We start from the raw sequence: 14,874 nt of genomic DNA on the forward strand, positions 1-14,874 counted from the left end.
TCTGCACCCCCACCGTACTGAAGCATACGCCTTAGATTATGTCTGTTGTGCCAGCTGGAATAATGGACTTCACAAGGTCTTGGCCACCAGTACAGTCCCATCCGCGCCTCCGCCTCTGCTGCGTCACAACTGCCGATTTAAATAAAAATGTTGTCTTGCCCGTGGCCGCTAGTGCTGTGCAACATGTGTATGAGTCTTTTTTGATACAGGGGACAGTCTCTCGAGTTGGCGGCCTCTCTCTGGCCTAAGCTGTCAGGCTGGTCCTCCCGCCTGCGCCAGCCGAAGGCAAGGTCTCATTCGTGTTGACCCAGGGCATGGGAGGCGGCAGGTCCCTCCCTCCAGTGCAACCACGGAGGGGGACAGCGCGTGTCGGCTGCACCAGAGCCAGCGCCGCAAGGATCGTTATCAGCAGGCGCGGTGCACTGGGCTTCCACCCACAACGTCCCCCCCATTCACCAGAGCTCGCTCCTCAATGGGAAAATGGCATGATGGCGCTCTTTCTGAAGCTTTAGGCGATCGCGCTGGGTCGTCCCCCAACTCAGGCTCCACGCAGATAGTGTCGGCGGTGGCAGCCCGGGAGTGAAGGTAAAGCCCCGCGCCGCCACAGGCGGCGCAACCGCTAGGGCGCAGCCGCTCGTTGCTGGCCACACCCACGGGCACCGCGGAATCGGGCCTCTTTCTGTCAAAATGCCCCCGCACATGGCTGCCGAGGATCTTAGGCACACGTTGTGGGTCAGTGCAGCGAGTGAGAGCCTCAGATGCGGAGATTAATTGTCGGATAAAATACTCGGCCGGCAAGGCTCACCTACTACGTGGCCATCTTGCAGTAATTCGAGACCACGCCCCGATGTGTATGTTTACTTGAAACACATATTGACTGTACCATGTTAGCTGCTGCAGTTCCCCCTGTGCTAAACCCTTTTTGATATTTGGGGCACGTTAGGCTTAAGACTTAATAACTTTTTTCACAAAAGGTATCCACACCAAATTCATGTTTTTCACCCCATGTTGGAAATTCTAAAGATACCCAGAACTAGTGGATTGCCCTGGAGGGACCCAAGAAAATAGTCAATATATAGCAAAGTGTTCTGGGTTTTTTGAAAATTGGAAAAAAGTGCTGTGCAAGAAAGCATATTATTTTTTCTAAAAAGGCAATCAACAAAAGATTTGGTTGTGTACCTGGACCTATCCTCCGCAACAGAAACGGATGAAACATGTGACCATATGAAGTCAATGAATCCTTTGCATGGTCTATGGGTTAGTCCGTTCTGTTCTCGTGTAATTAATAGACTTAGACACATAAGGATGGTAGTCTTTTTATCAGGGGAGGGCAGAAGCCCTGGGTTATGGGAATTGTGGGGATCTCCAGACATTCAGAAACTTTGCTGCACAGAAATGTGAGGAAAATGTGTAAATTTTGAAAAAAATCAATGTATACAATGCATTCTGGGTAAGGAAACATAAACCCCTAATCTGCCCTCCGTAGAGAGGCAGCAAGACTGTGGGGCACTTTCTGTGCGGGTCTCAGGTCTGATGCCTATTTGAGGTGCCCCCATCACATATTAAAACAAAAAAATCCCTGGTGTAGTGGACGTTAGGCCCCTTGGGGGAGAATGGTGGTCAGTACCCCCGTGGTGGCAGAAAGACTGCTGGGGCTGTTATGCAGAAGGGGCTTCTACAGATGCCTGGTGAGTAGCATATAATCCCATGGGGTCTAATATGTAAATGGCACACTATTAATTTGTGTCATGGGAAAAGAGATCCACCTGCAGGTGGGCGCAGCAGGTGATGGTACCCACCTGTAGTGGGTTGTCTGGGGGTTCCATGAGATCCTCTTTTTAGGGGCCCCCCTTGGGGCACACTGACTGTGCACCACCGCTTTGTGGTGCACAGTTAGTGCACCTACTGATGGCCTATTTGCCTTTATGTCTGCATCCATAATACAGCGTGGACACAGAGGCACAATATTTCCCTCATATACATGGGAGAACGCCCCCTGCAAATGAGGGAATGCCTTCTCAGGATAGCACTGACGCTACATGTGTGCCAGTGCTATCAATATTACAGAAGGGGTCATGCAAGTATCTGCAGCCCCTTCTGTAATATCAAAGGTCCTGAGGGTTCAGAAAGTTGGCGTATATGCCCGTTGTGCCCCTTTGCCACTTTAGGAAATACAGCCCTGATGTTTAATGGGCTTTCTACATTTCCCAGAGGGACAAATTGAGGGTAATGAGGGGAAGCAGAAGGACTGTTGTGTCCATTTTGTGGTAGGCACATGGGCTTTCTACATTCCCCAGGGGGACAAATTGCGGGTAATGAGGGAAAGCAGAAGGACTGTTGTGTCCATTTTGTGGTAGGCACATGGCCTGATGCCAGGGTGGGATACCCCACCACCTTTTTAATACAATCCCTAGTGGTGAAGTGGGCTTTCTGCCCCTCCGTGGAGGACAACATTGGGGTAACCTCTGCAATCTGCCACCCAGGGAGGCAGCAAGACTGTTGTGTCCTTTTTGAGGGTGGGCGCATAGCCTGATGCCTCAGTGGGTCGCCAAAACAGATTATTTTGTAAATAAATACCTTGATGTTTACTGGACTTCCTGCCCCACTTGGGAGGGCATAGGTAATCCACCAAATCTGAAGCCCTGAAGCAGAAATACTGCTGTCTCTCTTTTTAGGGTGGGAGCATTCCCAGATGGTAGTCTAGTAGGCTTTCTGCCCCACAGGAAACACAGATTGGGGGTAAAGCGCCCCAATCTGCCCTGAACGACTTCTGTGCCGATTTCTGGGTGGGGGCATGGCCCTATGCCAAAAAAGGCTGCCCCATCCATCAAAAAATAGAAAAGAATCTTGAGTGGTCTAATGGGCTTTCTGCCCGCTACCCTGGGGGTAAATCCTCACCAGTCAGTCACCTGAGGGGAAAAACGACTGTCTAGTAGGTGTATCTAGTGGCAGCTCCTCGAGGGAGTGCTGCGGGGCTGTGGGGCGGGGGAGGGGCAGGGTGGGGGGTAGTAAACTCCGGCAAATTGCGATTCCTTAAATTCGATGTAAAAAGCACCCAAGTTGTGCGATTTCTCCTTAAGCAATCGCAAATTACCACCAACTTCAAGTTGGTGGTAATTTGCGATTTCTTTGAAAAATTCCCTTTTTTGCATTTTTCAATGTGCCATGTGGCGCATATACATGCCCACAGGGCATGTTTTTGTGCCACATGTGCACACATGTACATTTCAGGGGTGCAACAGGGTGTCCTTTAGACACCCTGGCACCCTTGAAATTTCATTCTCAATTTGCGATTCTCTAATAGAGAATCGCAAATTGAGAATGTCTTCCCATTCATTCCTATGGGCCTCTTAGGCCCATAGGAATGAATAGGGAGGTACTCCTTAATTGCAAATCCCAACTAAGGAATATGTAGGATTCGCAAAATTATTTGTAAATCCTACATACATAGCGTTTTGCGATTCTCAAATAGCGATTGTCTAAAAATCGCTATTTGAGAATCGCAAATGCATCCTTTGATACATGTGCCCCTAAGTGATTTGCACAGAATCACAGGATGTTGAGCGTCTCTGCCGAGATTTAATCCCGGTTCCCCAGCTTCGAGGTGGACCCTCTAGCCGTTTGCCCACAAATGATTTCATTTACATGCTTGACCCCATCAGCTGTGTAGCTTGATAATAGGCATTTACATATTTAAACAGTGATGAGGACTCCAGCTATGCATAATGCCTTTTGCATTTGTAAATTACATCAATATTTATGATTCATAAAACATGTTGTGCTAACAATGAACAATTTGTTTTCACTTCAGTTTGATAAACACCACAGCACCTGCCTCGGTCTTCAGCCATACTGATTCCAAGCTGTGCAATGGAGCCCTTACCATCAGCAGCAGGGGGGGCTGCTCAATGTAAAGTGAATGGAAAACAAGAGATACCGTTCATGTAAATAAAGTTATAAGAGGCAATCTTCAAGATATATGGGCTCCAATACAAAGAAAGTTGAGTGGCAGGTCGGTCCTTTAACTTAGTTAACCGCTTGCCAACCCATAATTTAAACTTAAATAAAAATACACTTTTAAGAGTTGAGTTCAGGCACTTGTTGTTTCCAGACTGGTTTACTGGAAAGTATTGCTTAGTGGCCTTCCCCAAGTTCTCCTAGCCTTCTTCTACATGCTGCAGCTCGAATTGTCTCTAGATGTAAGAAATGTGACCACTTTTGTTCTGTCTTTCTATCACTACAATGGATTCCCATTAAAGCAAAAGCAATTTAAGATGGCCTGCATCACTCAGAAAGCCCTATATAGATAAACTCCTCATTATTTGACGGAGACAATCTCTGCTGGCTAACAGGCAGTGAACATGCAGATTCCCTCTTACTCAGGTCTCCTACATTCAAACAAGAATAGTGTATGAAGTAAACCCACATGGCAGGGCCACCCAATCTGTAAGTCATGTCGAGATCTTCAAACCACTCCATGTCTTTCAACTTTAAAAAGGAATGAGAACCTCTTCTGTTCATAGACACTTCCACTGTGACTGAGAGTTCGAAGGTGACTGAGGAACCATGAAACACAACCTACTTCTGTCGTTAGTCTTTACCCTGGATTAGACTCATTTTATCAAGTTTGTGCAATAGTATTTGTAAAGTACCCTGGTTCTGTTCGAAAGCGCTCTAATGCTCTTTAGAAATCATTGTCCAACAGAAAACTGCATAAATAAATACATGACAGTTGAGAAAGAGGAGTAAATACATTTGTATTAGTAGTCAAAAGAGAATAAGCACAAGTACTAACCAAGCTTGTTTCTGTTGGACAGCAACGTGGCAGTGCAATGCAGCACATGTGGCAAAGCAGCCTGGACCAGCTCCCAGCGAGAAATGCTCTGGATTGCTTCGGAGAGTGCAGGTGAGAGACCATGAAGTTTGTTTTCCACCAAGACTCGTTCAAATGACTACATAAAAAGAGATAGAATGAATAACTTTAGAAACAGAATTACATAAACTAGCTAACTTTAGCGGCTCCTTCGCTAAGGCAGAGGAGCGTCGCCCCACTGCTCTTGGTGCAGTGTAAAAGAAAAAAATTTATTATAACAGAAGTTATTTCTATTATCATTTTACTTCTAGTGTCTGCAAGGTTAGACGGGCGGGGCTGGGATGGGCTCCCCTGAGTGTTGCTGCACTCCAAAGTGTGCATGACTGCTTGGCCGGCCCTCTAGTGCCGGCCTAACAGTCCTGCGTACTTTGCATGTTCCCCACCAGGCTGCATTACACAGCCTGGTGGGGAACATGCCCAGTCTCCCATTCCCTGTCTGAGCGCTGAGCCACAGCGCTCAGACCAATCACAATGCTGCATTGCAGCGTTGTGATTGGCTTAGGGGAGGGAGCCTGTGTGCTTCATGGTTCTGGCCGGAGAGACAACAAGGGACGCCTGAGGAGAGGAACGCGGCGAGGAGGTAAGTGGCTTTTTTGTTTATTTGTTTTTTGTAGCCCCCCCAGCAACTCCCCCTGCCCCCTCACTCTCATTCCCTGCCAGCCGCTACTACTAACCAAACTTCGCTAGTGCCCCTTCGTGCGGGACAACAGGCCCTCACTGAAACACACATGCTGCATGCAGAGAGGTTGCGCATGCCGCTCTGTCTCCTGAATATCTACTCCAACATATCATTTGATCAAAATATAGTGACTATAAAAATATCTAGGTACAAACTATTGCGACTATACCTTTTTTAAAACAACAATGTCAATGTTTAAAGAAAGTTTACTAACATATTGTGATTTATAATATCGTTTTAATGTACTTTTCTTTTGGGTATATTTTTGTTATAATTTTATATAAACGTTTATGTTTTATATTACATAGTGTATGTTATTTTTTCGCATTGTGTGGTTATTGGGGGGATGGGAAGATAGTGGTTGATTATAAAGACAGAGGGCTTTATTTAGAGTTTGGGGGACAGTGTACACGACCGAGTACCCAGTCCACCTACCTCATTTGGAGGCGGATGAACTTTAAGGTGTCCTTCTGTGGAACCCCCATTGGCTTTGTTGATGCAAAACGTGCCACGATGGCCGAGTGGAGCAGGGGACTGCCGGAGGAAGGCCATTACAAAGTCCGCCCTGTTAGGGTGAATGGTGTAATGTCTTTTTTCCCTCTCCGTAGTCATAAGAACCACTCTGAACGTTTGAAAAATTTGGTGAAAGGCAGTCAAAACCGATGATGTCTGTCCACCAAACATTTTCAATGTATAGAGATGACTGTTTGGCCAATGGTCATTTGTAAATTTGACAGACGGGTGGCGGAGATAATGTCCTCTATCATCCTACTGACACAGTACCGTCCATAAAATGCTAAATCAGGCCCATAGTAATTGATATTAAATTATATATGTTTAATTATGATAATTTTTATTGTTATTCATTTCTTTACCAGATTATTTACATGTTGACCATAATTGTTTCCTGGATGCAGGGTCTGTTTAGCAGAATCCATTAGTAAATGTTTTTATAAAGATATATCAAATAATATTTAACCACTCTCGTCCTTGTTATCATCAGAGGATGAGGAGTGGGGAATTCCAGATCTATTGGCAAATCCAGCCAGAAAATGGTCAAAGGTCACTAACCAGCTCTTCCACTTAACATTACAATATGGGTTAAGAGCAAGTAACAGGGGTTCTATTTCTGACCACCCAGCCATACCTACCCTTGAGAGGGGCAGATCTTTTAGTCATATTGACTATATACTCTTGGGGCCTTATCTACAAGAAAGTGACTCAATGTGGCATCGCAAGCCATTTGGCTGTGCCGCACTGAGTCACTTTCAAAGCACAGGGATGCAATATATTTGCAATAATATGTTGCATCCCTGGATTTTCCCCTGTGCTGGCGCACGATTGGCTGCCATGCGCCAAAGCATGCCCCCTTGCACCATGGTGCAAGGGTGTCTGCATTTCAGGGGAGATTGTTTTTGTGCAGGAAAAGACACATTTCTGCACAAAAACAATCACGAGAGGGCTGATTTCCTCTTTCTATGTGTCCTGCAGAATGCCGCATGCATAAAAAGAGGAAAAACAAGGAAAAAGTAAAACAATTCTCCTCATTGCACCTCCCTACACCTCCCTACACACCCCCTGGGGAGGCATAGAATTCTGATGAATTCACAGGTTTACCAAAGGTTGTAAATCTGGGAATGCGACAGAAGCCAACGGTGTTACGTGGGAACACCCACAGCAACACCCATGGCACGCCCCTTTCACTCAAAGTGCTACGTGAAAAGGGGCAGCATTTACAAGGACACAAACTCCTGTGTGTGACCCCAGATAACACAGAATAAGTATCTAAGAGGGGCAGTGCATCTCAGATCTGCTGCTTTAAACTAAACGGTCCATGCTGAGAAGTTTGATTTGCACCAACCAGGCCCTGAACTCAGATTGACTGCGCCAGCTGCACAATCTGGAACTACAGCCTTTTGGACCTTACTTGCTTCAAAAGAACTAAAGAGTGGACTCACTGCAAGCTCAGGTTAACAGAGCTCACCTGAAGCATCACCACCAAGAATCCCCAGCCTCGAGTACTACCAGTGGAATTGTAAGGGTTTTGTCCAAGTGGATTGTGGGATTTGAAGTCCCAAACTTTCAAAGACCATCTTTGAGCTTCCAGGCCCTTGGACACTTTGGGACCCTCAAAGGACTTCAGGAAGAAGTTTCATAAGTTTGGAAAACTTTGGAGCAATTTTGAAAAAAAAAGCTCCATAAGTGGACTGACTCGACCTGGCCAGCCTGGTTATAAATGGACTGCTGAGGTGGATGAGTGTCTTCTAACATGATGCCACTAAATTAGCAAACATCAGCACCCCTGTTCAGATGTTTGCTGATGACACACTACTCATGTCACGTACCCCTGTGGGTCTCCAAGTTTTGCTAGGAGAATTCCAGATGTTTTGCGCAAATAGAGGCCCTGAAATAAATGCTGGGAAAACAAAGTTAATCACCATAAACCCTCAATATTCTTTTAAACATAAAATGGAGGTTGATGGGTTATTGATTGAGGGATTTAGGAGTTTTAATGATCTAGGTGTCAGACTTTCAGACCACCTCTCCTGGAAGCCCCAGCTTGAGTAAATGTTTGTTACAGCACAGATCTACAGCAATTCAAAAAGTATAAACTCACTTCAAGTTGGGCTCTATCTCCAGTTCTTTAAGTCTATAGAGCAGTTGTTTTGGGAGGGTCTCTCTATGGGGTGGAAACTCTGGGGTTATAGTAATACTAGCTTATCAAAAATAACGGAAAATATATTCCTAAGGTCACTAATAAATTTGCCTAGCAGTGCCCTTATGCTTCCACTGAGGGTGGATCTTAATATTCAGAGGGTTGATTGTATTGCCCATTTTAGAATCCTAAAGTACTGGATTAGACTATGGACAATTCTTCAGCTGGTTTCCTATAGAATGGCCTTAAAGGAGTTGATTGCGCTTGATAAGAACTGTTCCATGCCTTGGCTTAGGGCGGTTAAAGAGCTCCACCTTAGTTTACATCTATCTGACATGTGGGAAGACCCAGAAAATATGAGTAGAAATCTAGGTACTCAGATCAAGCATGTTTATTGGGACCACATGCTTTTAGAAGTTTGGCATGAACCTTGTATGTAGGGTAAAATTGATAAGATTTTAGCCCACAAGTGTTCATCTAAATCTAAAATATTCATGGATAGGATTATTCCCCATACTGCTAAAACTTTGTATTTTCCTTTCAGAATTGGTTCCCTTCCTCTAAACAAGTTGACCGCCAACTGGACAGGGGAGAATGTGATGTAGGGGAATGTCCCTGCTGCCCAGGGAAACTGTGACTCAATTAATATTCCGCCCAATGTACACCTCACCAGGTACCAAGTGGATTATTCCAATCTGTCGCCAGTTGGGCATTGGGTATTGTATGGAGGCATTGCATTTTCTTAGTCACATGCCATACAAACCGATTGTGTTTGCGACTTCAGGATTTTTTAATTTGGGAATGGCATATAGGGCCTAAAAGTCTTAAACAGTCTATTAGCTGTCTATTATCTCCCCTGTGGTTTGTGGTGATATTAGTGTGATGTGTCAGCATCAGGTGACATTTATATTTTACTGTTTAGATATTTATAGTCTGATATTTTTCATTCCTTAATAGCAGTCTTAATTTAGAGGGTTTCATCCATGCAACCTCCTATGAATTATACCCCTTAGGATAAAGCACATGCCACTTTATTATATGATTATTGTTATGGATGAGTAACTTTTGTTCCATTATTAGACTATGCTGTGAACCTTTTAAATGCCTTTCCTTGCTATGGAAACTCTGCGAGCTCCCACTAATGTTAGATATTAAACAAGTATGCCTTTCTGACTTATCACACTTTTTTTCACACTATGTAACTAAGGTTGAAGCCTGTGCCACTTCAATGTGATTCTAAGTCCACTGTTACATACAGTTGGTTCATTGTAGTGGTGCCCGATCATCTAAAAAGTTCTATTTATCTATGGAAATTTCTTGTTGTGTAAATAAGGCTAAGCCCAGTGTTTTCTAATTTCCATGGAAACCGTATGTTTTGTACACTATAACCTCTATTGTCTATGGAAATTGTTGGAGCATTTTCCCATGGCAAGTTCTTTAACAAGAGTTCTCTTTAGCTATATGTTTTGAAGCATTTCTCATTCTAAGATAAAGCACAAATTACTTTAGTATGGTTTTCTGATCACTCTTATGTATCAAGGGGTCATCTTAGTAGCATCTGATTTTCTAAATGCTTAAATTATTTATGAAAATTCCTTGTTGTTTTAACCAGGCCAAGCATATATATAATGATTTTTATGGCGTTGCCTTTTTATCATGTTTTATTGGGATTCTGTTTTATTGAAACTTTAATTGTACTTTTATGGAATGGTTATATCTGTGTAACCGAATAAAGTTATCACCACTAATATTCATGATTATTTGCTTACTTAAATTATTGTTTTATTTAAGGAATTAAACTAAATCATACAAATATGTATTCAATATTGGAATTCATTTTTGTTTATCTTTTCAATCAATCAACATTTGTAAAGTGCGGCAAATCATCCGTACGGGTTTCAAGGCACTGGTGTTGCATCGTGGTGCTCTGTTCATTCGAAAATCCAGGTCGTAAGTCCTTTCCCGAATTCTCGGAGCAATAAGGCAGTCCTGAGGTGCAGAGGAAGGTTGTTCCAAGCTTTGGCCGCCAAGTGTTAAAGGAGTGTCCTCCGCTGTCAGATCTGGAAGGGTGTCTGAGAAGAAGAGGGCGGTGGATCGTAGGTGTCTGGTTGGATGGTGGAACGTAATGCATTTGTTGATGGACTTTGTATGCAAGGGTCAGCATCTTGAAATGGCATCTTTTCTGGATCGGGAGCCAGTGTAGCTTCTTGAGGTGCGGTGCGATGTAGGACTGTCTGGGGAGTTCAAGGATGAGTCCTGCCGCTGAGTTTTGTGTTGTCTGTAGTCACTTCAGGAGTTGTGTGTTCCCGTAGTCCAGCCTGCTGGTGACGAGGGCCTGTGTGAAGGTCCTTCTGATGTTGACTGGGAGCCACCTGAAGATCTTGCAGTGCATTAGTAGGGTGTACAAGCAGGCAGATGAGACTGGTTTTACCTGTTACTTCACAGATAGCTTGCTGTCCAAGATGATGCCGAAGTTGCAGGCATAGTCTGTCGGGGCAGGGGATGGGCTGAGTTCAGCAGGCCAACATGCGTTGTTCCATGGCGAGGTGTTGTTCACAAAGAAGAGGACTTCTGTCATGTCCAAGCCGAGCTTGAGACAGTAGTCCTGCATCCAGTCTGCGACGTTCATTATGCATCTGTGGAAGTTGACTCTGATGGTGTAGGGGTCTTCTGACAGCGAAAACATGTGCCCATCACAGAAGAAATCTCCACTAGTGTCTAGGGCAAATTTCGTCAGCGTGTGCTGAACCAGTATTTCTTGAGTGATGGGGAGCCAGGGGTTGCTTGCTAGTGGGATTGCAGGGGAGTATAATGTCAGTCCACATAGCATCCAATTTCCTCCAGGCCCAACTGGTAAAAGCCAGTGGATGTATGTCCCTTGGGTCTTACGGAAGGTCTGCTGGTAACAAAGCTTTCAGTGGCATTGAGGCAGCAAAATCTTGTTCAGGTTTGGAATAGAGTATAAGTGCATCAGTGTGGTACCAATGATGAGAAAAGTGGTACTGTGCGTCCAGATAGTATAAATGGAAGTTTGGGATTCCAAACCCCCCTCGTTCATACGGTAGTACCAGGGTGTCCAAGCCTATTCAAGGCTGTTTCCCTACCCATATAAGTTGCAGCAGTGTAGTTCGCAAAGTCGCAAAAAATGTATTAGTAAATGGGATAGGAATCATTTGAAAAAATGTATTAGTAAATGGGATAGGAATAATTTGAAAAAACTACAAAAAAACGAGGGAGCACTACCATTTTGACAATAGCAATACGTCTTGCCATGGTTAATAGAAGGCAGATCCACACCTCCACCTAAGAAGTCAGCTGATCGATTGTTAGGCCATAGTTTAAACGTATTACCTGCTCCCTGTCTTGTGGATTTGAATGCCCAAATATCAGACTGGACCTTAGCACCAAGTCAGGGGGAAGTCAGAATGCAGCTGGGTGGTGGCATCCATGAGCGGAAATAACTCGGATTTAGTCCAGTTGATGTGTATGCCGGTTAGCAGTCCACATCTAACTATCTCACGGAGTATCGGATCTAAGTTTTCACCTGAGTGTCGTTTGAAGCGTAATAGTCATCCTCCTATAGCGGAATCAACAGTGGGCCTGGTGTGAATTGCAAGCCCCTATGAAGATGTTTTTCCTGCAAATGGCGCACTAGTGGGTCCATTGTTATTATAAACAGCAATGGTGAGAGGGGACAGCCTTGCTACATCTCCCGGGTGACTGCATATGAGGACAATAGTGCATCGTTGATCCTAATTCGAGCTGTTGGTTGCATGTAGAGAAGGAGTGATCAAGGAGGAAAAGTAGCAGAGGAAGCACACTTTGCGGAGTATAGCATATGGCCATTCTACAGAATTGAAGGCTTTATCCGCGTCCAACAGTGCAATCACAGCAGGGACTGAGGGGGAGATTCTATTAAGTACTGAAAAGACTGTTCGTAAATTGAGGGCTGTTGAGTGGTGTGGGACAGAGCCCAACTGGGCCGGGGAGATGATCTGCCCCATTAAGAGGGCAAGTCCTGTTGCCAGTACTTTGGCCAACATTTTATTGCCAACATTTAGGAGTGATAGCAAACGGTAAAATCCACATTGCTGTGAGTTTTTAACTGGTTTCAGGAGTAATGTAAGCACTGCGTTGCGTAGTGTGGGTGGAAGCACACCAGCCTCCAGGGCCTCTGAATACAGAGCAAGGAGATGCGGTGCTAGTGCATGTTTGCAGGCCTTATAAAAATTGCCTATATAGCCATCGATGCCAGTCCATGGACTCAAATGCTGCAATGATTTCCTCAGCGGAAATAGGTTCACTGAGGAACTGTTGATGTGCAGTAGTAAGCCAGAGCAGAGCCACTTCATCAAGATTTATCGCCCTCCCAGTAGGATTGTCATTTAGTCGTGTGGAGTAAAGGTGAGTGTAATAGTTAAATAGTATAGTCTGTACGCCCATGGTGTCTGTAACACGAGTGACATCTGATCGTTATAATTCTGATCTATAGGATGTTCCCCTGGGTGAGCGCAGCAGTCTTGATAGTGTTTGTCCCGGTCTTTTGCCCTCACCGTAGCAGCATGTTCTAGGGTATTTTCTCAAGTACTGTGCTTCTTCTCCACGAGATTTCATAACTCAGCCAGAAAAATAGCTTGGTGATGGGAGTAAGCCCCTATGGATTGGTGAGCTTTTGTGGGATCAAGGTCTGCTAGAGCTTCCGTGACGCAGGACAGGCTTCTGCATATCTCATGCAGCACACCAGAATGTTTAGCCAAGCATATGCCCCTGATATAGGACTTATAGGCCTCCCACAGTGCAGCCTGGGAGCATACAGACTCTTTGTTAAGTTCAAAATATTCGATAATAGCAGCACGGAGTTCTGTGCGAAACAGTTCATCATGAAGAACCATGTTGGGGAACCGTCATTGGTGTTCAAGACCCCCAACCACCGAAATGTGCAAGGACATTACCGGGGCGTGGTCAGAGAGAGTCTGTGGGAGGTGTGTGATGGAGTGAAGCCATGGCATGAGCATGACCGATATCAGCCAGTAGTCAATTTGTGTCAATATGATGAGATGGCGCTTAGTAGAAAGTATAGGTAGATGAGTTGATGTGTCGCAGATGCCAGGGATCTTTGAGCATATATGTGTCACAAAGATCGTGGAGTACACATATGGAGAGAGGTTTCCCTGCAGGGTACTGAGCAGTGGTGTCTAATAAGGGGTCCAAAAGCATATTAAAATTCCCCCCATCCCCCAAATATAATGAGTTCCATTTTCCATGTGGTCTATGAGGGTCTGTAGTAATTGAAAAAATTCCGGGTCATCAGTGTTAGCGACGTACAAATTAGCAAGTAATACATGGTGCCCAGCTAAGTGGTCTGCTACCAATACATATCTGCCTCCCTCATCGCCATAAGGCTGAAAGGGTACGCTTTTGTGAAACAATATGCATACCCCTGTGAATAAGTACTGTAGCTAGAAAAGAAAAGTTGTGCCACAGGCATTTGCAACTTGTGAGATGGCCTAGGGAATAGGTGGTTCTCCTGTACAGAATTAATATTAACGTTATGGCAATGCAGATATTTTAGTACTTGTTTGCCATACTGAGGGTTGTTAAAGCCCCGGATATTCCAGGACAGAAAGGTGATGTCCGCGAACGGGTGTATAACATTGCGTGTAGATTAGCTCAAAAATCATAAATATACTGAAGCACATGTTCTTGTATGGCATACATGCATTATGGTTTGGGAAAAAGGGGGTGGTGATGGACAGAGTTTCTGAATGATGCAGAATACTCTTACCAAGTCAAGAGATCATGGTTTTAATCCATCACCGTTTTTTAGCTCACTGCACCATCCCCGCTCAGAACCTGGCTACATGCAAATTAGTCTGTCCCTGTCCCAGTGCATGATGGGAACAGGGCAAACCAAACTACCAAGCCAATTCTTATACTGGGAAGGAAACAAGCTTCCGGGGACCGGTTTCTGGCATCACAGCCAGAAACCGGTCCCCAGAAGCTTGTTTCCTTCCCAATATAAGAATTGGCTTGGTAGTTTGGTTTGCCCTGTTCCCATCATGCACTGGGACAGGAACAGACTAATTTGCATGTGGCCAGGTTCTGAGCTGGGATGGTGCAGTGAGCTATAAAACGGTGATGGATTAAAACCATGATCTCTTGACTTGGTAAGAGTATTCTGCATCATTCAGAAACTCTGTCCATCACCACCCCCTTTTCCAAAATTGATTTTATCCACACTCAGTGTGGGAGGGTATACTCAGACGTGAGTCCCTTGCTCATTGCACCATCAGGATTCAAGCAAGCCGGGCCGACGAAGGCTGTGATGCCAGAAACCGGTCCCCAGAAGCTTGTTTCCTTCCCAGTATAAGAATTGGCTTGGTAGTTTGGTTTGCCCTGTTCCCATCATGCACTGGGACAGGAACAGACTAATTTGCATGTGGCCAGGTTCTGAGCTGGGATGGTGCAGTGAGCTAAAAAACGGTGATGGATTAAAACCATGATCTCTTGACTTGGTAAGAGTATTCTGCATCATTCAGAAACTCTGTCCATCACCACCCCCTTTTCCAAAATACATGCATTATGGTGCATTAATGCAAATAAACAATAACAATCAAACAAACAACCCAAAGAAAAGCATACCTTCTCCCCCTATCCACACCTGGC

The 14,874-nt window shown here is 44.8% G+C and overlaps 1 protein-coding gene across 1 annotated transcript in view; it reads right to left on the reverse strand.

Moving 5' to 3' along the window:
* UNC80 (unc-80 subunit of NALCN channel complex) overlaps positions 1 to 14,874 on the reverse strand; it is a 3,271,126-nt gene that overhangs the window by 3,080,399 nt on the left and 175,853 nt on the right. Inside the window, exon 3 of the mRNA XM_085648598.1 lies at positions 4,796 to 4,952. Coding sequence (XP_085504724.1) covers positions 4,796 to 4,952 — 157 coding nt within the window. The remainder of the gene's footprint in view (positions 1 to 4,795; positions 4,953 to 14,874) is intronic.

Source organism: Triturus cristatus, chromosome 3_2 (genome assembly GCF_964204655.1).
Source record: "Triturus cristatus chromosome 3_2, aTriCri1.1, whole genome shotgun sequence".
NCBI classification, from domain to species: domain Eukaryota; kingdom Metazoa; phylum Chordata; class Amphibia; order Caudata; family Salamandridae; genus Triturus; species Triturus cristatus.